This window comes from Rhipicephalus sanguineus, chromosome 5 (genome assembly GCF_013339695.2).
Source record: "Rhipicephalus sanguineus isolate Rsan-2018 chromosome 5, BIME_Rsan_1.4, whole genome shotgun sequence".
In the NCBI taxonomy this organism is placed as follows: Eukaryota; Metazoa; Arthropoda; class Arachnida; order Ixodida; family Ixodidae; genus Rhipicephalus; species Rhipicephalus sanguineus.
Genome location: NC_051180.1, coordinates 146,004,298 through 146,028,339, shown reverse-complemented (window position 1 = coordinate 146,028,339; position 24,042 = coordinate 146,004,298). Strand labels below are relative to the sequence as shown.

The 24,042-nt window shown below is 47.1% G+C and overlaps 1 protein-coding gene across 1 annotated transcript in view; it reads right to left on the bottom strand.

The window, feature by feature from the left end:
* Window positions 1-455: 455 nt before the first annotated feature.
* The window catches only part of LOC119392981 (uncharacterized), a 58,136-nt gene continuing 34,549 nt past the window's right edge, over window positions 456-24,042 (bottom strand). The window contains exon 4 of the mRNA XM_049416058.1: window positions 456-813. Within this exon, the coding sequence (XP_049272015.1) occupies window positions 456-813 (358 nt within the window). The remainder of the gene's footprint in view (window positions 814-24,042) is intronic.

Sequence of the window (24,042 nt, the reverse complement as noted above, 5' to 3'; positions counted from 1 at the left end):
GCCTTCTATATTATGCATTTTTTAGAGTGCCATGTTATGTTTAGAGTGTAGATGTCATGTTGTCCTTAATCTTAGCATAATTGTTGCTCTTGATGTTGGCTACCTGTAATGCTATCCTTTTTTGTTTTCCCTCTACAATAATTTCCATGGGTGCTGTTGGTATTTGAGTGAATGAATGCATAAATAATAAGTAAATGAATAAATAAATAGACGGGCCTCAAGCATTCCGCCTCCATCGGAATGCGGCCGCCGCGGCCGGCAACCGATCCCGCGACCTTTGGTTCGGTAGTCTAGCATCATAACCACTCGACTACCGTGGCGGGTAAAACCAAGATTGGAAGGGACATCGGTTCCAGCTGAAAACGGCTTTTGTAACCACAGGGCACCCTACGCTGGTCGCAAATCGATCGCACGTGAAAGTCACGCAGAGAAATGGCTTTAGCGTAACCAGTGGTTCACGGGGTGCAGTGCAGTCGCGACGTGCGCCGATCACTCATGCCACGGGTCAGTCCTTGTCTTCTCCCAAATAACACGCTGAGTTGCTGTCCTATTATGTTTCTCCTCTTGTCGGCAGTGATGGGCTCGACCACCGGTGTGCCCCAGACGATACCGGGCTTTTCAGTGCTGCTGAGCACCGCTGAAGAACCTGGTCTGCGCAGGAAGTAGTTGACAGCAGCCTGCAGCGTCTGCAGTGGGTCCAGGAAGCAGCCGTCGTACTGTCTGCCGCAGTCGGCGCTCGGCTCCCGGCCGTAACGCGCCGCCAGCTGCAAAGGTGACGACGGTATCCCTTCGGCGTCACCCGGTCGAAACGGCCTGCTTGCATCAAACAAAAAGAACGGCGATGTGGGCGGTTTGGTTAATGCACACATTAGAGTTTGCAGCACAACCACGTAGGTGCTGAAAGAAAAGCGACACAGTGAAGTAAGGAGAGCAAACAAAGACGCACATGGCTTCACTGCATCGCTTTCCCTTCACCACTTTAGTGCTTGCGCTGCAAACACTTAAAAAAAAAAACTGTTAGCATCAAACAAAGAAGATGTAATCTCGAATATAAGCTAGTACAAGGCCCATTGTCCCCCGTCCCGCAGAGTTGCTGTTGGTGGCTACTGTGAACTTGCAATTTGGCGCATTGCCTAGACATTTTAAACGAAAGTGTTTTTGCCGGGGTCCATCAAGACTTCAGTGACGTGTTCCGTCACGAATGTGACGTTAATAAAATGGACGTTAACGAAAGAGAAAGAAAAACTATAAGAAAAAGGTGTTGTCGTCGGGAATCGAATATACCACCACGCGGTCCGCGACGATAAGCGCCCGGCGCACTACCGACTAAGCTACGTGGGCTTTTTTTCATTGCCTCACTTAAGTATTTTCAGACACTAATCGTAAACCAGGGAATGGTACAATGATACGCTATCAGCTGTTAGCTGACTGCATGTTAAAACTTTGGCATGTGTAACCACGATTCCACTCTGGAAACCCACTCCGGTACATCCATCTGCACTTACATACACGACACTCCACAGACCGCCTATCTCTCACACAATCTCTCTGGCACGGCGCTCTCGGTTGCCAGAGCTAGGCGGGGCCAGAAGGGTGCGGTGCCGCCGTCTTTCAGCGGTGACATGAAGTAATGCGTCATGACATCAATGCCCATAGGCAGAGATATGATCACCAGCAAAAGCATGCAAAGTGTTAGAAACGAAAGGAATGCTTCTAGCCATGCATTGTAGCGCATGTGTATGCACGTCCGTGTTCCACCAAGCTAAGGTGATTTTCTCGGACACGGACAACTCACGGGCACCCTCATCATTGTGAAAGCAGCTTTCATGACACGTAAAGGGTCATGAATGCCAGCTTTCTTAAAGGGACACTAAAGGCAAATATTAAGTCGACGTTGATTGTTGAAATAGCGGACCAGAAACCTCGTGCTACTTTATGCCAAGGAAGTGCTTATTTTGAAATAAAATCACGTTTTAGCGGTCCGCATCGCGTTAGCGCACTTCAAATCACCCGCCTGAAATCAGACTTTCATACGTCACTGCTGCCGTGCCCAACGTTGCCCGCCTTTACTGCGCGGCCGCCGACCCTAGCAGCAGCAGAGCGAAAGTAGCGGGACCCACAGCAGCAACAACGGCCATCGAAGCTTGCCGCAATCGCCGCAACGGATGTGGACGGAGAACTTGACAACGAGACATTGGCTCGGGACGCTGGGCTCCAATTCAGCGACTTGAGGCCCGATGAACGCGGTATGCTGCTGAGGGCTCGTAGCGCCGGCGTCGTTGCATGCGGCATTTTGTCAAGCTTTCTGTCAGAGCGACTTTCACGAGCGCACAAAACACGCGGCAGTACGCGATTCCGAAACTACCTGAGACGCGACCGCGTGAGCGAAGCAGGGCGCCGGGCGAAGCGCAGTTCGGCGAAACGAAACCTTTGAACCACGCGCGCCGTTCCCCATGGCCACGCCACAGAGGCTCTTATTTCCATGAATCAAACGGAAACGAACAAACAGCATTTTATTACGTCTTTTGATGCACGGAAGGTTCTTTTTTTATTGCTGAGAGTTTGATTACTAGTGATTTATTTTAGACAGACTCTCATACGTCATCGGGATCACTTCTAAAATGTCCCTCTCGTGGCGCCCATCATGTGATACATTTAGCTTAATTTCTCGCTAAGTAGGGCGCTGCTTGATAATACTGCCGTTTTAGAAGTTGTCATACCTTGAGCTTTCACTCTGACATAAATTGTTATTAATGTCAGAGTGACAGTTACGCCGGCGCCAACATGGGGGAGGGGGCATCTTTTTGTATTTAGCGTGCAGCAATCCTTGTTCGTTTTTTTTTTTCTCTCTTCTTCTTACGAACTATCTGTAAGAAACAAAACGCCAGGCCTGCGCGCAAAGCACAGTCACAGCGAAAGCTGAACGAGCGGCATTTCTAGAGATCGTTATAAACTCTCTTGTGGCTACTAATACAAGTACGCTAGCAACGTACCCATTACGCCACAAATCATAATTTTTGTGAAGTTGGGAAGCACCCACCACATTATTCGTCATTATGCGGAGAAGCGAGGTACCATCTGTACGGCATTATGTGCACTTCGTTGATCCGACGGTTGATGACGCTGAAGAATTATGGCTGAGCTCTTTTTAATGGGTTGGAAGCATTCAACAACCGACTCGTTGCGCAGTTTGCAATTTTGAGGATTGGTACGATAAATTCCATGCATAATATTATCTGCCGCAAACAATCAAACCGCAAGTTTAGGTGTTAAAGCAGCGTTCGAGAAAAGTTTATATTATTCCGTGTATGCGTTGACTGCGCGTTTCTTTCATGTTAATCAAATGTGTTTTTCACAGAGGATAAGTTTCAGCCAGTAATTATAGTATTACGCACCTTATTTATTGCAGGAAAACGCACAAAAACGTTACACAGGCATAGATCATTTATGTCACAGCAACTACTATGTGAAATGAAATGATTCCGACCAATGGCGCAGGTATGTGATAGGATTAATAATAGATAGGACTCCGACATCAAAATAAACTCTCATTTTTCTTTTACAGCACGTTTACGCTGTTGTCGGCTCGCACTGGTGTTTTCGGCAGCACTGACAAAAATATTATATGAGCGAGAACGAAATAGAAAGAGAATAGACATTTTTCAAGCAATACCCAGAGCGCCGCGTGGGGCGCGCGAGCACTATGGGAAAAACTGTGTACGCCGAGCGGCCTGCTGTTCGCTCGCCTGCTGCTCGTTGGCGTCGTGATATCGGTGGGACCACGAAACGAAAAAGAAACACGTCGCCGCTTCTTGACTATTCTTACGCCGTAAATGCTGCACACATCCGGACGCATCTGCATGTATCTCTACGCATGAAAGGCGAAAGGGATTAACACAGTGCAGTGCCGGTATTACCGAACGGAGATGCATAGGCTGTAGCAGTTAAGCAGCGATGTATATTATCGCGTGCCGATATCATCAAGATATATTAAATACGAGCTGGAACACCAATTCCTTCTAAACACAGGGCATGGAAACACGGACACAGGAAGAGTCAAGACACCACAGACGCCGACTAACAACTGCTAGGCGCACAACGGCGAAAAAAAAAACACCAGATCTTATGTGCGCATGCCCGTGCAATAGGCGAACCTAATCAATTCCGGCACACATTGGGGGTCTACATGACAGATAACTGTTAAGGCATTTGATTTCTTCTTATGCAAGTTAATCGACGATTAACTCACGCATGCGCTATCGACTGCAATCGATATGCCATGCCTCAGTACATTCACTCCTAAGAAAAAAAGAGAGTCAAAAGAGGGTCATGTAACCGTGACTCTCTTTCGGGTGTCCATCTGACCCCTTTTGGAAGGGTAACAGGCAGAGAAAAAGAGTCGCATTTGGGAAGGGAGTCACTGGACCCTCCTGAAGCGCGTTTCGATTGGCTTCCGTCATGAAAGAGCCGCCGGTATAATACATATCGCGCGCATTGTCCCTTTGGCGCCGTTGTGGCGCGTTGCTCGCCGACGAGATGGGTTTTGGCGCCGGGGTGGCGCGCCGCTTCTTGCCTTCTCCTCAGTCGTCCTCAGTCAGTCCTCAGTCGAATGCGTTGCGTGGTGCGTTGGTAGGCGCGGGGTTGCGTGTCTTGAAGTTTCATGAGTTTCATGTTCATGAGCTCGTCTTCGGTGGTGTTGACGCCGGCTCCGTGCATGAAGTGACGCTTGGAGCGGCGGAATATTCATGGAGGCTGCGGATACGGACAACGGGCGCCAGTTAACGGTGAGGTACTGCTTTCGTAGGTACTAATTATACAGCTTTAGCTGGGTGTCTGCAGCAGCTCATGCGGAATCTGCCAGCCATTTCCAACAGTAGCCTGTATCCGCGGGGCTGTTGCGGATGCCCAACTAAAGCTGTCAGTTAACGAGTTGCCACCGTTATTGCGCGTTGCTGGTACAAGCTCCCATAAGTGAGCGATGCGAACAATAATCGAGGGTCATTTCTCGCTGATCGCACGTCGTGTCGGCACTACTGAAGGTGCAAGATGTCGTTTTGAGATGCACTTTAGTCTACTTCATGATAACATTTCCATCGACCTTGAGTGTGCAGCGTGCTTCCACGCGTGGGAACGTGAAAAAAAAAAAAAGCCTGTGTACAGAACGCTCAGACGCACTATATGTAATGGTTTTTGTTGGCTTAAAGACGGTAGTTTAAGGTGAAGATATAGTACGGTGGCTTCCAGAATGTACGCCGTAGTCGTTCAAGTTGGACACGCCTCGCCGGTAAAGTGAAAAAGCTCTAGACTTTCGACGGCGCGCGTTGTTGCGGGCCGCCGCCGTGCACTCTTTTTCCCTCGTTTCTGTTTGCTGTTTTAGTGGTTTGCATACACTGCGATGACGTTGGGGCGCTATAACAGAATCGAGTACGTGATTGTGGGAGCTATGTGCGCTAATTCTAGCATATGACGTGTCTGATCTCGACGTAGACGGCGTACGCACGCGCTGGGTGTTGTTCGGGCCCTAGTACTCGCATCTGTTTATCTGAGTATTTAAGGATGGGTTACGTTTGTAAAGCATGCGGTCAATAACCGCTCACGGGCATGCCCCTGGCTGCCGGAGGATGTGCTTTGGTTGTTTTGTTGTTAGCCTTTATTATGTCTGTGTGAACCACTTATTGTGTAGGTTTTGCAAACCTTTACTGCAATTTCATTTTCTCATCATAATATCACGTTCTGCTTTTCAGATACCGTTTTTCATGGTGCTCACGCTGGACAGGATCGACAACCTAGCAAGCCGACAAGTCTGATGCCTCAAGCCGTCACTACTTCTTGATTTATTCTTAACAAAAGGAATAAATATGGAAACATGATGGCGATTTCTGCTGTTCATTTAGCACCATATGACACTGTGCACATCACAGTCACACATTTTTGTTTGCTATACTCATAGAAGCATGTAAATGAGGAATACCCAAACTTCTTAATTGGAAATACACACAGACCATCTTTTCCCGCTTTCTATATAACTTTGCTGGAAAATATGTGTTGTTTTGACGAGTTTTATTAAAATAATGCTAAAACTGAACTATTCTTTTTTACAGTCGCTGGGCAGAACGGCAAGTATTATTGGACTTGCTTAAATTGAATAGGGAGCTTTCACGAACGGCGGCGACGCTATGCACTCTGGGTAGGCAGCCATTTTTTTGTCAGAGCCGACCGCGGAGTGCAATGGCGCAGTCGTGTTTGCGAGCGTTGGCGTAGCTAGCAGGCGTGATCAAGAGCGAGCGCGACGCAAATTCAACTCCAAGAAGCGTCGTGCACGATGTCAGCTACACTGGAAGACTACACCCCAACGCTGTGCCGAAAAGACCGCGACCGTTACGAAGAAAAGACGAGACCCTACGGGCTGCACCCATTCACGCTCCGTCGGACGACAGTGTAAGCGATGTGGACTTGTGGCCGCGCGTCGACATCGCCGATATTCACGAATTTCTCGTTTTGAGGACGAGTTTTATTACCGGGAACAGCTGAAGTCGGGAAAGGCCCTCGAGGGCCACAGTTACGAGTGGCTGGGAGCCGTGGGCGAAGAAAGTCGCCGCCGACACCGTGATCGTCGTCACTCAAGTAAGACACCTGCAAGCTACGCCAACGCTCGCAAACACGACTGCGCCACTGCACTCCGCGGTCGGCTCTGACAAAAAAATGGCTGCCTACCCAGAGTGCATAGCGTCGCCGCCGTTCGTGCAAGCTCCCTATAAGTGGTAACGTGATCTTCCCGATGAGAGTCTTTGCACTCTTCCTAGAGGGTCAGGGGACTCTCTAGAGCGAGCCGACCCTGACCCACCAGAGGTCACCGTGACTATTTAAAGAGAGTCCTATACGTGGCAGTCAGAACTCTCCGAAAAGAGTCACGCATACTCTTTTTTTTTTCTTAGAGTGTTGAACGCGTTTCTTCATTCCTGTGCCGCTACAAAACTGCGCATCATCGAACTTCGACGTGCACTTACATTCTCGGCAATGTAAAGAAAGATCAGGAGGTGAGTTAGCGATCCCTTATGTTCCCATAATCTCTCACACAGCGGCCGTCTGTCCTACAGGGAAGCGGCCGCAGCTGTTAATTTGTTGGTGTGTTTTACGCAGTGTTGGCGGTAACGAGTTACAAGTAACGGCGTTACCGGTAACGCGTTACTTTTTTCGGTAACTTAGTAACGTATTTGCTTACGTTAACATTTTCGGTAACGTGTGGTGTCACGTTACTCGTTACTTTTTCATCCTGCAGGCGCCATTTCCCCAGAGCTCCCCGACGAATTCTTTTGTCGCAGCGTCGGACTGCTGTCGGCCTGCCAGGCATTGGCAAAGAAAGCCCTGGCGGAATCGCTTGTCGCCACGCAAAGCTTGAAGAAAGCCGTGGAATCCTCCATGAGAAACTGTACGGACATGCTTTTCGTGGAAGTGTATTGTAGCAGGTGGATTGCTGGCACCTGCGCCTTTTCATGCCCGAAAGACAGGCCGCCCGACGGTCCGATTTTCCATGCGATCCGACGGCCGACGTGGCGGTGGGGGAGAGGGAATGGTGGCTGTACGATGCTATGAAAGGTCACCATACCGGTTTCCCCTCCGCCGTGTCGGACGTCGAATCGCATGAAAATCGTACCGTCTGTCTCGCCCTTTGGCGGCCAATTACTACAAGCGGCTTTTTGTAGAATCCTGGCCCATCCAGGAGACAGCCGGTAACGTCAGCTGGTCTACAGGTGCGCTGCCGATCGAGAGTCTGCCTCAACGGAACTCTGCACACCATGGAGAATAGGCGTGACCCCATGGCACGAAGAAGAAAACCCTGAAAAAGAATGCGAGTGGGACGCGAAACGTCGGATTTTTTCTTGTTACACACAAAAAAAAATAAATCTTTTTACTCATTACCTTGGTGCCGTCCCTCTGTTTCAACCAAACACATTAATACCGCTGTCACACGAACAGCCTTAACCGCGGTTAAGCTAACTACGGGTATGGGCTAAGCACGGTTACAGGTAGCTACACGGCAGCCATAACCGCAGTTAGACTTCTAATCATGGTTATCGCAAACGAGTGATTCCACGAGAGATCGACACGGATCCGAAAAGGGATATTTTAGATTTGATTGGGATGTTAACGTCTTGCGCACATACCACACCCACAGCACGGAAAGGGATTTGGTTTTCTTATTAACTGCATAATTTACGAAGGAGAAAATATCGACATATTGGGATGAATTTGATTACCTGTCGTATCTCGAAAGTTCAACGGCCGAGGCAAAACACGAAATATCGCCGTTAAGAAGACAATCTTGTGTATGAAATGTGTGCGCAACAAATAGTAAAGTACATTGTTGAAACTTGTAGAGGGAAAAAAAAAACTATTTTGAAAAATGTCCAGATAGGCGAAATTTTATGAAAGTTGCTACAAAGTTGATAAGGCTTAAAAACTGTGTTTTTCAAAATAAGTTTTGCTTCTTTCTATCCGCAAGTGCAGAGCTAAGTTTTGCGAGCGAGGCTGATCTTGACACCCTTCACATAAACGCTCACAATTCTTTGCGGTAATTATACAGGGTCAAGTGAACAAAAATATTTATGCACAAATATTTTTCCGTGACGAGGTCATTAAGCATTCTTTTACTACTAAAAAGCAGGCTTATCTATTTTGCTACTAGAAGCACGTCCGTTAGAATTACTGTAAATTTCTTGAGAGTTAATTGATGATTTCTTTGCGGATAGCGTTGAAGAAGAAATCTCATAAATTGTATAATCTCACATGGAGAAAAATGGATTCACCATGTGCCAGAATCAAAAGCCATGGCACAAAAACTGTAGAGGCAACTATAAGCCTCTATATAATGCTAAGATCTGGTACATTGTGGAAATAATCCAACCCAGTACTACACGCCTGAGCTGTGGGAGCGAGCCATTAGCCAGCCTTACCCTCGAAGACCAGCGCCAGCTGATAGCGAGGGCCGTCGACGCGGCGAAAGCCTACGGTTTAATAGAAGGGGGAGACCACCCCGAAAACGACGCTTAAATATTACCGAAATAAAGATGTTTATTCTCTCTCTCTCGTTAAATCAGCATTTTGGGTATAATCGTTGTTTGGTTTAGAAGTTTTATGTGAAACATAAATTTGAGGTTTAAAAAATTCTTACTGTGGGTTCCTGCACGTGGATTAAAATTATGATGCGGAGTGACGGCAGAGGTAACGTGCGTTACTTTATTTCGGTTACGGTAACGCGTTAGATTGTTTTGTAGGTAACGTAGGGCGGTAACGCGTTCCGTTTTGTATAGTGTAACGAGTAACGTATTTAGTTACTTCTTCACAGTAACGCCTACAACACGCCTACAACACCGCATCTTGTCTATTACTCGCTCATTCTTTCTCTGCACAGCGGCACAGATCTTACCTAGCCTGTGAGATAGGCAATGAATGTAAGGAATACTTATACGACACATTTTTCCTATCCAATTTCTACAGCCATGCTCGGACTTCACAAAACCGACTTCTTTAAACGCTCAGCCACAGTGGCCACTGCAGCGCGAGGATAACCTACATCTGAAAGATGTAGATGTCGGCCATCTATCCAAACTCATGCTTATTCAACGATTAGTTATAATGTACTGATATTAGCGAGACGCATCGTATTGCCAGAGACAGTTTTTTCGCTTGAGCATTCATGAACACTCTTGCGCTTGCCGACTGCACTTAGTCGCTATGGCCTTAAAAAGGTAATTTCGTATTGGTCCCGAGCACGACTATACATATCCATAGTGTGGTCACATGTGAGGCAACACGCGACAACGCAACCGGCGTTTGTAAAATATAGCATTTGCCGTAGGTGTCAACGAATGGTGATAAAAGCGTATCACCATAGGTTTGTTACCTGCGGTACGAGCGACGCGCACTTGTCTAATCAATGTATCTTACTTTGCTAAGCGCATACTGTCTTGCGTAATCTTTAAATATTAGAGCCTGACCTTGTGATCGTCAGCAGTGTCGGTGGGCGTTGATTTCGAATGGATCCACGATTCACGAATTGTAATGACCGCTCGCGAAATTCGTCTAGGAAACCGAGTTGCATCTTTTTGTTTAATTTGTGCCGTAGGGCATGCTGGCGCCAAAATAATAATCATCATCATAATAATGACGCTTCGGAACCGCTCAGGTGGTCCGACAGTGGCACGCGGGAACGCTAGACAGATGAAAATTGTAGAGAGGCCGTCGTAGTTAAACACAGAAGAAGTTCACGGCTGATTACGCAGTAATATGTTACACCTTGTCGCATTCACTTGATCTGACAAGTGCTGGCACGGCGTCAGTGGAAAGCTAAAAGGCCGAGACAGACGGTACGATTTTCCATCCGATGCGACGTCCGGCGCGGCGATGCGGCAGCCGGAATGGTGACGTTTCGTGACGTTTCATCGCATCGGATCGCCGCATCGCATGTCCGGCGTGTATCTATGGTGGCTAGATAGTGTATCCAACTAGAGTCACTAGAAAAATTTCAGAGTATCGCATTTGTTTTCCGCGCGCCGCCGCCGACGCCATTGGCTTACTCGCATCACGTGACCTCTCGCCGCCATATCCCTTCCAAGCGCTTTGGGTGCAGGCGCGTTGAATGCAGATCGCGGCCGGACATTTAGCAGTACCACGGTCCCTAGAAGTACTTCGTCGCTTTTTTAAACGCGCCATGCAGATGCCAGAGAGTAGCTCACCAATAACCGAACGTTGCTGGTGAGCTACTCCGGGAATCTCGTATATTTTTGCATTCCGTGTGGGAAACATTAACGTCAAAAAGCGTCGTTGTACGTGGCTGCATAGTTGGCCGCGGAATGAATTCGCCCCCCTCGAAGAACACTCCTTTCTGCAGTGAACTACACAAACTTTGCTGGAAAAGCTCTCATGCAACGGGATACTTCACCTTTCCGGTTCGCTATGTTCAGCGATATTGAAAACTACATACCTTTCTATTTGCTCGCCTGTTTATATTTTATATCTCAATCTGTTGAACAGATTGTGCACGCATTTCGAGTTATAAGGGTGTCACGCACGAGAGCGAAATCGAAGACTTATTAAAACAATAACTGTTTACTGTATACCTTGAAGGCAATTGTCGCATGATCATTTGCCAATGCGCAAAAATGAAGCGTGGAACTCTATTGATAAACTTGGTATAAGGCAATGTTATTAAGCGTATTTTACTTTTTTAAAATGTTACTAATGCCGAATTGCGCCGAGCGTACCCTTACAATACTGTTTAGTGGGTGAGAAATGGTCACAGCAAAAAAAAAAGACAAAAAAACAAAAAAAAAAAACAAATCGGCTTATCTTCTCGCGCATTGAAAGAATCGATTTCATGGGAGCCCTAGATCTATCTAAGTAGTGTGTTGCAGTAGCATGCGCGTTACAAATTTTCGGGATGTGCTATTTCTGATCAAAATAACATAAAGCACTGCGCCGAGGAAGTTTTAACGAAAGTGCACTACAAAAAAAAGAAGGTTGAAAGTAAAAGCAGTGCAGAAACCGAAGCGCAGCTGTTTACGCGCTGGCAACGCCAAAAAAAATAAATAAACTGTCGGAACACAGCAAAATATTTGAAAATTCACTGCAACGTTGGGAATATTAAGGAGACAAAAAATAGGAAATGAAACAACTGAGTAGTGACGTCAATAATTTTTGATGGCCTATTTTCTACGTATCTGTTAGGAAATGACAACGTATTCGCACAATAAGATGCACCTTACCTACCGCACGCCGATTCGCCCGTGCGTTATGTTGCTGGCGTTCCGAACCGAGACACATACTTCACGCACAACTTCCACTTACCGTACACACACCACTTATATTACAGATAACACCCAGCTGAACAGCAAGCATGGTGCGCAAGTAAGGTATGCGTCAGCGATCAGTCGAAGGACGCAATGCTGAATGTTTTCGATGTTTGATAATGTTCTCGAATGCGCTATGAAGTGAACCTGAACACTGACTGCAAAGCTAGCGTAAACAGTCAGCATTCACCAAGTGTCGAAGTAAATGGCATCTCGCACGGTCATTACGCTAATGTCTACAACTCCGGACCTTGCGAACACACCCGGCCGTGAAACAAAAAGAGACCGATGAAGCCACGAAGATAGTTCGCGAGCACATGGCAACATTCGCCGCACGTTTCTATTAGCTACACCGCTTACCGCACATTCGATTCATGACTGTCGATGACTCGAAATCACTTCTGATATCCTTTTGAAGAAACACACACACACATATTGCAGTTACGCGGAGCGTAACACGGCATCGAGGAGAAAAGATCGGTCACTTCTCAACACACGCTACCAAGGCGCCGGACGGTCCGGAAGGGAAATGGCCGCCGCCGCCCAATGTTGCCCGCGTGCAGCCTACCTTTGCGGTACTCTGAAATTTTCCAGTGACTCTATATCCAACCGGGCAGATATTTTCGACGCCGCATCGGACCGTCGGAAGGCCGTAGCCAATGACAGCTCGGGAGACGTGTGTCCTCACGCCGCTGGTGGCGCCCTCTCCATGGCGCCGCTCCGGTCACCGTGGCCAAGGCAAGGCGCGTCGGTGGAGTCGAGCCTCGGAGCAAGTGCCGCGATCGCCGCTCGCGGCGGCGTGATAAACATCGAGTACATTTTGTTTGTGACGTGAAATAATTCCTGATTGAATAAAGTGATGTTTGAAGTGTGCCATTTCTGCAAGACAGTGCCCGTTTCCAAACCACTAGCGAGATTGCCATTTCGCAGGTAAACACAGCGACACCGTCGTCTCGGCGAGCCGGCTCGCTTCGCTTCCATCTTTGCTCTTCACATCGATGACATCGAGAAAGTTAATAGCGTATGCTAACGCGTTACATGCGAGTACAAAGCTTAATCGTGTTGGCAAAAACAAGCGCTCTATGACGAGCTCACGTGTGATCGCAAGCGGCGTAGGCGACGGCCGGCGTCCGCCATGCTAGGCCTACCTCTCGGTGTCGTGAGTGACGGCGAGCTGTTTCGATGTGCTTGTCGTTCGCGAAGGCGTAGTTTTAGTGATTATTTTCAAATAAAACGAAACGTGGCTGTGCAAAGTTGTTTGTTTTGGGCTTCATCACGAGGATACGAATTCCTCCGAGTGTGCATGACGAGACACCGTATGTGGGCGGAGCGTACGGCCGATCGCACGTTCGCCCCGTGTGTGCTGAATCGTCGTACGCCGCATGCCGGACATCCGACGCCGCACGCGGGATCGGAGGCAAAATCGTACCGTCTGTTTCGCGCATGGTGCATGGTGTTTCGCGCAGAAGCGTGAGGCCCGCGCGCTCGGTGCGGGGACTGCTGCTGCGTACACACTTTTCCCATGAGCGCTTGCGCGCCCGTTGGTGGTGCTCGTGTACTTGAAAAAGGTCTATTGAATATTTGTGCAATGCGCACAGTAATATTCTTTCAAAAGGAACTTTTAAAAAAAGGACTTCCCCGCTAGTACAAATTTCTACCCCCGCTGCAAATTTCTACCCCCTGGATGAAAAAGCGCACAAGTACGGCCTGCCGCGTGCTCTGAAACCGGCGTGACGGGCCTAGTTTCCCGGACCACCGCCGCGGCGCCATCCGGGGGGCGGGGGGTAGAGTCACTGGAGAATCAGAGTACCGCAAAGGTAGGCTGCACGCGGGCAACATTGGGTGGCGGCGGCCATGTCCCTTCCAGGCCGTCCGGCGCTTTGCTAGCATGTGTTGAGAAGTGACCGATCTTTTAGCCTCAGTGCCGTGTTACGCTCGGCAGAACGGCATTATGTGTGTGTGCTTCTTCAAGATGATATTAGAAGTGATTTCCAGTTATCTACAGGTATAGATCGACTGCGCGGTTAGCGGTGTAACTAATGAAACGTACGGCGAATGTTGCCATGTGCTCTCGAACTCTCTTGATGGCTTCATCGGTCTCTTTTCGTGTCACGCCCGGGTGTGTTCGCTAGGTCCGGATCCGTAAACATAGTTGCATTAGCGAAGTGACATCGTGCGAGATGCCATTTACTTCGACATTTGGTGAATCTTGACTGTTTGCGCTAGCGTTGCAGTCGGTGTTCAGGTTCACTGCACTCGAGAACGTTATCGAACAACATCGAGAACATTCAACCGATTCAACATTGCGTCCTTCGACTGATCGCTGACGCATAGCTTGCTTGCGCACCGTGCTTGCTGTTCAAATGGTTGATATGTGTAATAGAAGTTGTGTGTGTACGGTAATTGGAAGTTGTGCGCGACGTCTTGATTCGGAACGCCAGCAGCCGAACGCACGGGCGAATCGGCGTGCGGTAGGTAAGGCGCATCTTATCTTGCGATAAGTAGAAAATAGGCCATCAAAAATGATTGACATCACTACCTACTAATTTTTTCATTTCCCATGTGTTGTCTCCTTAATATTCCCAACGTTGGAATTTGCAAATATTTTGCTGTGTTCCGACAAACAGTTCTTTTTTTTTTTTTTTTGGCGTTGCCAGCGCGTAAACAGCTGGGGTTTGGTTTTTTCACTGCTGCACTTTTTTTCATAATGCACTCTTATTAAAACTTCCTCGACACGGTGCTTTATGTTCTTTTGATCAAAAATAGCGCATCCCGGAATTTTTAAAGCGCATGCTACTGCAACACAGTATGTATATAGACCTAGGGCTCGCATAAAATCGACTCCCTCAATGCGTGGGATCTGCTTTTTTTTTGCTGTGACCATTTCTCACCAGTTGTACAGTATTTTAAGGGTACGCTCGGTGCAGTGCAGCATTAGGAGCATTTTTTTGCAACAAGTTTAAAAATACGCTTGATAACATTGCCTTATACCAAGTTTATCAACAAAGTTCCGCGCTTCTGTTTTGTGCAATGCCAAAGATCATGCCACAATTGCCTTCAAGGTATACCAGTAAACAGTTATTATTTTAATAAATCTTTGATTTCGCTCTCGTGCGTGACACGCTTATAACTCGGATAGCATGCGTAATCTGTTCAACAGATCGAGATATAAAGAGCCGAGCAAATAGAAAGGTATGTAGTTTTCAATATTGCTCACCATACCGAACCGAAGAGGTGAAGTATCCTGTCGCGTAAGACTTTTCCAGCAATGTTAGTGTAGTTCACTGCAGGAAGGAGTGTTGTTCGAGGGGGGCGAATTCTTTCAGGCCAACTATGCAGCCACGTAGAACGGCGCTCTTTGACATTAATTTTTCCCACACGGCAAACGATATTCCCAGAGTAGCTCACCAGTAACGTTTGATTGATGGTGAGCTACTCTCTTCTGGCATTTGCATGCAGTGGCGTAGCCAGGGGGTGGCACACCGGGCCCGTGCCCCCCCTCCACCCTCGCGAAAAAAATGTCTGCTTACGCCCCTGTCTGCATGACGCGTTATAAAAGCGACGAGGTACTTCTGGGGACCGTGGTACTGCTAAATGTTCGGCCACGCTCTGCACTGAACGCGCCTGCACCCAAAGCGCTTGGAAGGGATATGGCGGCGAGAGGTCACGTGATGCGAGTAAGCCAATCGCGTCGGCGGCGGCGCGCGGAAAACAGATGCGATACTCTGAAATTTTTCCAGTGACTCTAGGGGGGGGGGGGGGGGTAGAGATACAGTAACTCTAGGGGGGGAGGGTTTCGTGGACGGCCGCGGGATCACATGCGCGGCGCGTTTGCGGCAGTTATGCTTGAGCGCGTGCGTCTTCATGTGACGCCCGAAATCTTCTAAAATTCATCTAGCGTGTACACATAAGTTAATTACCGATATTTCTTGTACATACTTGCAGCTATTGGGAATTTTTGTTCTTGCCTTGCCCAAGATGCAACTTCGCGCACCGATCGCTTTTTGCAGAAGTAATCGCATGGGCATATTTTTCTGCTATCCTAGAAGACCACAACGAACGAACCTGGAGGCGCTGCACCTTTTCTAATGCATCGAAATTCTTTATTTTGCCTCTGAGTATGTTGCTTCAGGTTTAATCATTCATTTCGAAAAAGCGATCTCAGAAATTACAACGGCCAGTTTATTTTACACAAAATAAGATAAACTTCTTCCTTGCTCCAAACATATTTATAGTACACGTACAATATATACGGTATCGCATGCAACTGCGATGAGATAATGCTTATCATATGTGCGACCATCTCATAGAAGGAGATCCGAATCACTTCGAAATTTCAGTGACAATATCTTCAGTACTGACAATTGGGCGAGCTGTTACGGATTAATTAATATGAAAACGGTCTGACGGAAAGAGTGATGAAAAGGCTGAAAAACACACGAACACAACTGCTTGCATTCCTGCGCTTTTCAGTATTTCTGTCCCTTCTCGTTACGCGGTTTTCATGATCGTGTCACGAATTCAACAGTGAACATAAAATCTGGACAAAATGTGAGAAGTTACTTTATTTATTATCAATTCAGGGCTCATCCCTGCCAGCTGCAAACGGTGGCTGGTTGCAAAATTAGTTGAAATTCAGCGCCGTGACACCACCTTCCCGTTTTCTCTTATCTTTTGTTTTTTTTTTCTAGTTCTCACCTTTCAGTCCGCGGCACCTTTTTCATCGGTTCCGGTTGTTTCCGAACGCTGTCGCGTTGTGGTGGCGTGCGTTGCCCCGCAATGCCATGTGGTACTGATGTTGGTTGCCGTGCAAAGCATGTGTATCCCTTTTATTCAGAGAGTTGGGTTGTCTGTGGCCATTAGCGGTACGGGGCACAGATTCAAACTTATCTCAGCAAAACATGCGAAGACAAAAAAGTGCAGAAAAGCGGCTGGTGGGCGATGACAAGATTTCATTTCAAACAAATATACGTGGCAGCCAACACATATTACGAGCGACTCACAGGGATAAAGTTAAAGTGGGTTGCTTTTGACAGCTATGCGGTAAACAACAAAAAAAAGGGGGGGGGGGTAAACGCTTTTCTTATACTCGTCTCTGTTTTCTTCTTATTTTTTATTATTGTTTTGTTATGCCTCCAGCTTGTGAGCCCAAAATTTGGCTTCCCTGTCTACTTCCACTCTGTGCAGACCATAAAACCTTTCGTTTTGGTCCTTTGATGTTAGCCGCTGTAAAGGCACTGGCGAATCTTCGTTGCACACCAACGTGATTGTCTTCTGGCATTCTCCGTCATGCGGTTCTGTCATCTATTACTGTTTATTTTTTCTATATATATTGTCTACAAAGGCACCCGTGCTCGCTCCACCAAAGGTACGTACTTGACTTTCCTACAGTAGCCGTGGTTTTGCGTGCTACTGTAGTATACTTGTACAAATATAAAAACGTGGTTGTCACTTGACCCGGCCGCCTCGAAAAAAACCAGGTAAGCGATTGTCACGCATAAATATATATATATACATAGCTTGCACTGACGTCACCGTGGCCGCCATCTTGGGGGACCAGCGGGTTGAGACGCTCCGTGAGCTTTTGTTCGAACGCGCCGAGCAAGAAATGGTGACGCCTCGCCATCAGATTAGTGCCGGTGCACCAAGCATCCTTCACACCAAAACCCCCGCGCTCCTTCATGTTCCCCCTTCGCGCGGCAGGCGAACAAAAGAAAGCGGGGAGAGCACAAAAGAACGCGGGGACCGAACACCTGGGTGTCCTCCTTTGCACTGACACACTCTAATGAGATAAAAAGTTTCGGTGGCCGCCATGTTGGGGCTCCAGCGCAGAGCACCTGTCTGTAACGTCACGTGCAAGGCATGTATATATATATATATATATATATATATATATATATATATATATATATATATATATATATATATATATATATATATATATATATATATATATATATATATACATATATAGTTCTCATTAATATTGTGTCTAACAAAGAAAAACGAACCCTTGAGAGTCATCTTCTTTCCTTCATTCATAGCTAGGGTCTCGTTCTGGCCTTCAGGTAGTATGCGAGGGATTATTGGTCAGCTGCCAGCTCGTAAAAAGATCACGTGCTACGTGACGCCAGAAAGGCAGAAAAAGAGTGTTCCACACTCGCCGCCATGGCTGCGATTGGCGCTGACTAACACTCCAAGGTTTAAAATGCACATATATACCCCATAAAGTGGACGGGAGGATGACCGCCGCCGTAGCTCAGTGGTAGAGCATCGGACGCGTTATTCGAAGGTCGCAGGTTCGGTCCCTGCCGGCGGCAAATCATCTTTTCGTCCACTTTACTTTCTTCACATTTATATTCTAAATACTACAGATAACGCCCCCTATACTTTCCTTGGCGTTATTGTCTGTTAGTTCTCATTCATATATATATATATATATATATATATATAAATAGCTTGAGTTGATCCCCGCCACTTCGTGGTTTGGTTTCTTGAGTTAAAGAAAACTTCCGTTGTAGCTTCATTCTTCGAGATAGTCACTCCAGTGATCGGTCTTATATATACATCAATTTGTCAATTTGATGGCATTGCCCTGCTAAGAACTATCAAGAAAATTGCAAGCCACTTCTAATGAATATATAATTCCGCAGCCTTTTTAACAATGTTGTGAGGAGTGCGTCACTATATTTGTAGAATCCGCCAGTATCAAGCATCCGAAGCTGAATTACTTTTCGGCACAGTATCATGTATCAGACATCATGAAAAAGATTCAACGTATGTTTTTACATGCACTTCCTGTGTATAAAGAACATGAACGTGTATTGTCAGATGTTTCAAATAAATACCTGTCAAGGATTTTCAGCTAAGAAAACTCAAAGGTGCTGAAGAAATGTCACGAAAATCAATATGTTAAAGAACTACTAAGGATGCATTCATTACACGCACATTAATATAACAACACTTTTTCACGCATTCAGCACCATGTAATGTTGCTACGCGCATTGTGGAATATTCTTTCAGGCACAAAGCAAAAAGTTAGTAATGGAAAAAATGCCATGAGCTCGGCACGTACACGAAACCTAAGTGGCTATTTAACCAGATTACGCGAACCAACTCAACTGAATGCATGATATGCCATGACTGCGATAGATGAGATAGAATGAGTGAGATCGCTGTTGGTGACCACCACCAACTAATTTGCTGCCGCTGCTGCCCCAACGGAGCCGCCCGCACCCGTTTCCCCTTCCCTAAAGTCACTGGAACGGGAAAAGTACCACGACCGTCCTGCCCGCCGCCATATTTGGTCCAGCGCGGCTGAAGCTGCGGCGGCGCGGTGTTGTTTTCACGCGGAGTAACGCATGTTTTACGCATTGCGTGCGCTTTTGGAGCCCAAATGAAGCATAACGTTGTTCTCTAACTGATTAGGAAAGAAATAGTGGCCGTTTTCACTTGCACGCGCACGCACGCGTACTAACGCGATAAAGAAATGCGAACTGCGCGGCAAGCGCTCGGCTGTCGGCATTTATTAAATCCGACACATTTCATACCAAACTTCTGCGACTTTGAACGCATCTATCTATCTATCTATCTATCTATCTATCTATCTATCTATCTATCTATCTATCTATCTATCTATCTATCTATCTATCTATCTATCTATCTATCTATCTATCTATCTATCTATCTATCTATCTATCTAGCCGCCCACGACTTTGTGCTCTCATGGCCGTTTCGTTAATGGGATGTACACCAAATTTGTTATGGCATAACATGACTGCATGACGAATATAAATTACAGGTGATAACATGAAAATAATGACATGCATGCCATGTACGGCACGATGTACATGCCACGCCATAATCCTCTCTGGGCTGCGCTAAAGAGTCGTGGCCCCCCAAATATGCACTGCCGAGGCCGTGACGTCAGTCTTTGTACTCCAGTGCCACAGCCTAGCATGGCGGCGTACTTTCTCTCCTGTGAAAATGTCTGTAGGGTTTTAGGATACTTTCTTAGTGGCGCGAGCGCGCGTGCCTCTTGTCGTTGACGGCACCAGGTGTCGCGACGGCGACATTTTCCAGAAGGACGGCTGCTGTCATAGCAGCTGGTTTTGTGACCGCTCGCATTTCTAGGCGTTCTTTTCAAAGATAACTGTTCTCATTATTACAGAATGTGGCTGTATTTAACAAAATGCGGTATTAAGAATCCCCGTGGCCACCACCTCGAGGCTCGATGCCCTAATATGTGCAACATCGTGGGCTAGAAGAGCGTCCGTTGCTTGTTTCAGCCCAGCGCATTGATCTCGTTAAGCTGTGTGCGTTCGTGGGTATCGCTTGCCCAAGCTGCCGATTAGGCCTCTTGGACCAGGCGGAGGGTGTAGCCAGGATCACTCGAATCCTGGAATAGGGACCCACTTACTCGCTCTTTCCCATTCTACCCCTTCCCCTGAATAATAAAGTTTTCCCATTACTGGTACCTTTTAATATATCTGATGTTCCGAGGCGTGCTATCTAGGCACGGTTTGCTCCTGTGGTGCGATTTTATAATTTGATTTTGATGACGTGCTTATTACGATACGGATATTTCTTTTTTGTTCTGATGGAAAAATAATCACACGCCGTGGCGATATATCTGGCGGTATTGGTGTATTCCTGCTAAATCCGAGGGCGGGGCATCAGATCTCGGTCTCGGCGGCCGCACTTTATATCCGTTCGTTGTGTACGCGTCAAAGAACCCCAACTTGTCAAAATAATCATGCCTCGCCCGTTAAGGCGTTCCTAAATCAGGCATTCTGTACGTTAATCCACAGAAGTAAACTCTTATATTAGCGCATAGATGCTCAAACCTATTCCCGACGATCCAGTTCCCGCAGTATCTGCACCTTAAATTGGTACCTTCGCAGAATGACCGAGTATGTACAAGACGTAATGGTGTTCTTTCTTCCTTCAACCGCGTACTATGGAAATGACGCTAGTATAAATGAACACTACAGTACATGTTCGCAATATGAACAACGCATTCATGTTCTAGCTAGTCAGAACTTTATTAATTATGCATACGTACGTATAATATTTAATTATTTACATTACCCTAAGGGCCCATAACGGCGTTACAGAGGAGGTGGGTGGAATTAGCAAAAAACAGCAAAGCACAGCATCAAATAGATTTAATGCGAAGCCGGAGCACTTGCACGATCGCGTTCCGTTGGCTTTCGTTGGGCATGCTACCGACCTCGCGTCGTGGAACGCGCGTCCTGTCTTCCCTCTAGCCTTGCCTTTAATTCGCACAGGGCGAGCGGGGAATGCGGTCGCTCTTGGCGCTCTTTCGCTCGGGAGCGGACCTCTTCCTTGCATTTCACCGATCACAAGTGATAATGAAGGGACCACGTAAACCAACAGTACAATAAAAGTTTGATGTTTAATATATACACGATGTTTCACACTCTTTATATTATGTACTGGGCGCATTTCACGGAAGAGTTTCACGGTTTACAGATGATTCCCTCCGTAGCTTCGCCCCACTCATCATCATTCACCCCGTGGATATGCTGTGATTTTTTTTACTTTATATTTTTCCGCGGTTTGTAGTTGGAGGTGCTGGTTCTATGCAGGGGCAGCTTTTAGGCTAGAAAATACGGTATCAATGTAAACAGCGACTCAAGATCTTCAATCGCAGCTGCGCGTGCTCGTCGGGTGCTTTAAACCCCTAGTCTGCCTTAGCTCTAATATACTAGCGTTGTTTTACAATATCATACTGAGCGTGCTTCTTGGGATGATGTACGCAGCGGTGAGGTCAGACTTCTTTTCTCTACGTTCAACTGTGTTCATCATCACCAGCTTCGCGGAGAACAATCAGGTCCTTCCATTCTGCAGCAGCCATTGCCATCGGCGCGCGCACGAGTGGGGCAGGGAGGCGGCCGACCCCCCCTAATCACCGAAAGTAGGGCGCCAATTCTGCCCCGCACCTTTACTCAGTCGGACGTTTAACGCGATAGCGTTAGAGAGCTCGTTTCTCAGAAATTCCGCCGTCGGCGTCGGTGACGGCTTCGTTGGTTGTGAGCGAAAATTCGTCCGTGCCCGAAAAATTGAGAGATGGAAATAAAATAAATAATAAAAACCTTCGGTCCTATTCAGGATTGAACCCGGGCCGTTTGCGTGGCAAGCAGGTGTCCTACCACTTGCAACTGCTTCGGAAAAAAACACTACATAAATGCCGTGTAGTGGAAGGAGTCTCCTTAACGCCATTTGTTCGGCAGGTGTCACGACGAAAATGAGCCCATTCGGCGATTTGTAGGCGCATTGGCGAGGCCATAATTAAACTACGTCTTTTGCGCGACGCCTTGCTTCGAAAAAAGCCGGCATTGTGCACCAATCGCCGCTAAAAACAAACGCACGCGAACTTTCAAACAGCTCCAAAAATGGACGACATGTCCAACTAGCGGAAAACATATCAAGCAAACAGCGAACATTAGATAATGTGCTGCCATCTGTGAGGCATTGTGGAAAACATGTCTCGACTACAGCAGAGCCTATATGGTTCCCCCGTTCTAGCACAGGGAAGTGCTTTAGAATGAAAGCCTGTACCATTACTATAGATACATCGCGCGCGCGCGCGCGCGCTTGTTTGTGTGTGTGTGTGTGTGTGTGTGTGTGTGTGTGTGTGTGTGTGTGTGTGTGTGTGTGTGTGTGTGTGTGTGTGTGTGTGTGTGTGTGTGTGTGTGTGTGTGTGTGTGTAACAACACACATTAATAAGTATGCACTTAGTGGTTGAAGTGCGCACTACGGGCCGGATTTCGCTATCGCGTTCATCTCCTAAAGGCGAAGCTTAAGGGTCCCTCAATTTTCACATCATTTCTTAATGCGCAGGGTTATATCAACGCATGTTTTTTTTTGACAATAATAACGACCAAGGACCCCTGATGATGTATTCCAAGATCTGTTTAGTCCCCACCTTTACACCGGGAGGCCGTGGACCAATAGCAGGCCTCTGTGAGAAGCACGTAAGCGCTTCATTTTCGTGCTTGCATGCATTGCTCGTTTGGCTCGTTTCTTTCGGAACGTCGACTCGACCAGAGGAGAGGGGGAGTGTTCTGCGGTGAAACTCCCCCCCCCCCCAAAAAAAAAAAAAATGGTGAATCCTGCGCACGCCTATGGCCATTGCGTTAACAAAGGGAGTTGGGAAGCAAACGGCAACCACGCACGACGGCCGCGGCGACAAGGAATTATTGGAGAAAGCAAGCGATGACAAGCGATAGTTTCTACTGGATCTGCGCAGCGTCCTCCTAATCACACCACCCGCGCACCATCCCAAATGCATGAGGCAAAGTCCACGTCTGTGAGGAAAAGCCAATCATTGTGAGGGAAAGCGAACTTGTTGGGGCGTATCGCACTGCCCGATGTTCGATATATCAAGTGTTCCGGCTATTTTTGTTCGATGTCACCGTAAATTTTCCATTGCATTGACGTTCAAGCACTGTCGTGTTCAAAGATAATTCGATATAAAGAATAACTTAATTTACCCGAGTTGGATATAGTCGGGCTTCACTGCATAACATGTTTAAACAATAATTAATTACTAGAGGCTCCAGATATTATCAGTTAGTGTATTCTTAGAAGATAATGCGTCCTCTATGCAGGCGATATGCCAAGCACGAAGTTAATGTGCGCGCGTAGAGTTACTGTATATGCTACCTTTAGGTAGCAGAGTTGCGCATCTGTTTTCCAACGCCGCTAGCAACCATGCACTGCGGAGAAGCTGACGCTCGGGCCAATGTTTGTATTTCTCGACGCCGCCGCTGCAGCTCACTGAATTAACACTAGTAATCAACAGCCAATGTTTATCGCCGGCCTTCGACACGCCAGACATGTGTATCGGCGACGCGGTAGGCATGTCGCGTGCAAAAATGGAGTGCGACTTCACCGCATAGCTGTGGTTGCTAGCCGGACCTATGCGCTACTCTGCTACCTAAAGGTAGCATATACAGTGACTCTATGTGCGCGTAATGTGTCGGAAGCAAGCATCCATGCGCAACTACCATCGCGAAATAAATAAACGAGCTAGATCCCAAGAAGCCAGCCTGGTTTGCTAACATTACACAGGTTTCAGGTAACTACGAAACCAAACAGATTCTGACTGCAAAAACAAATATAGAAGTAAATTACATACCTAATATACTGCAAGCTCACCAGTGGA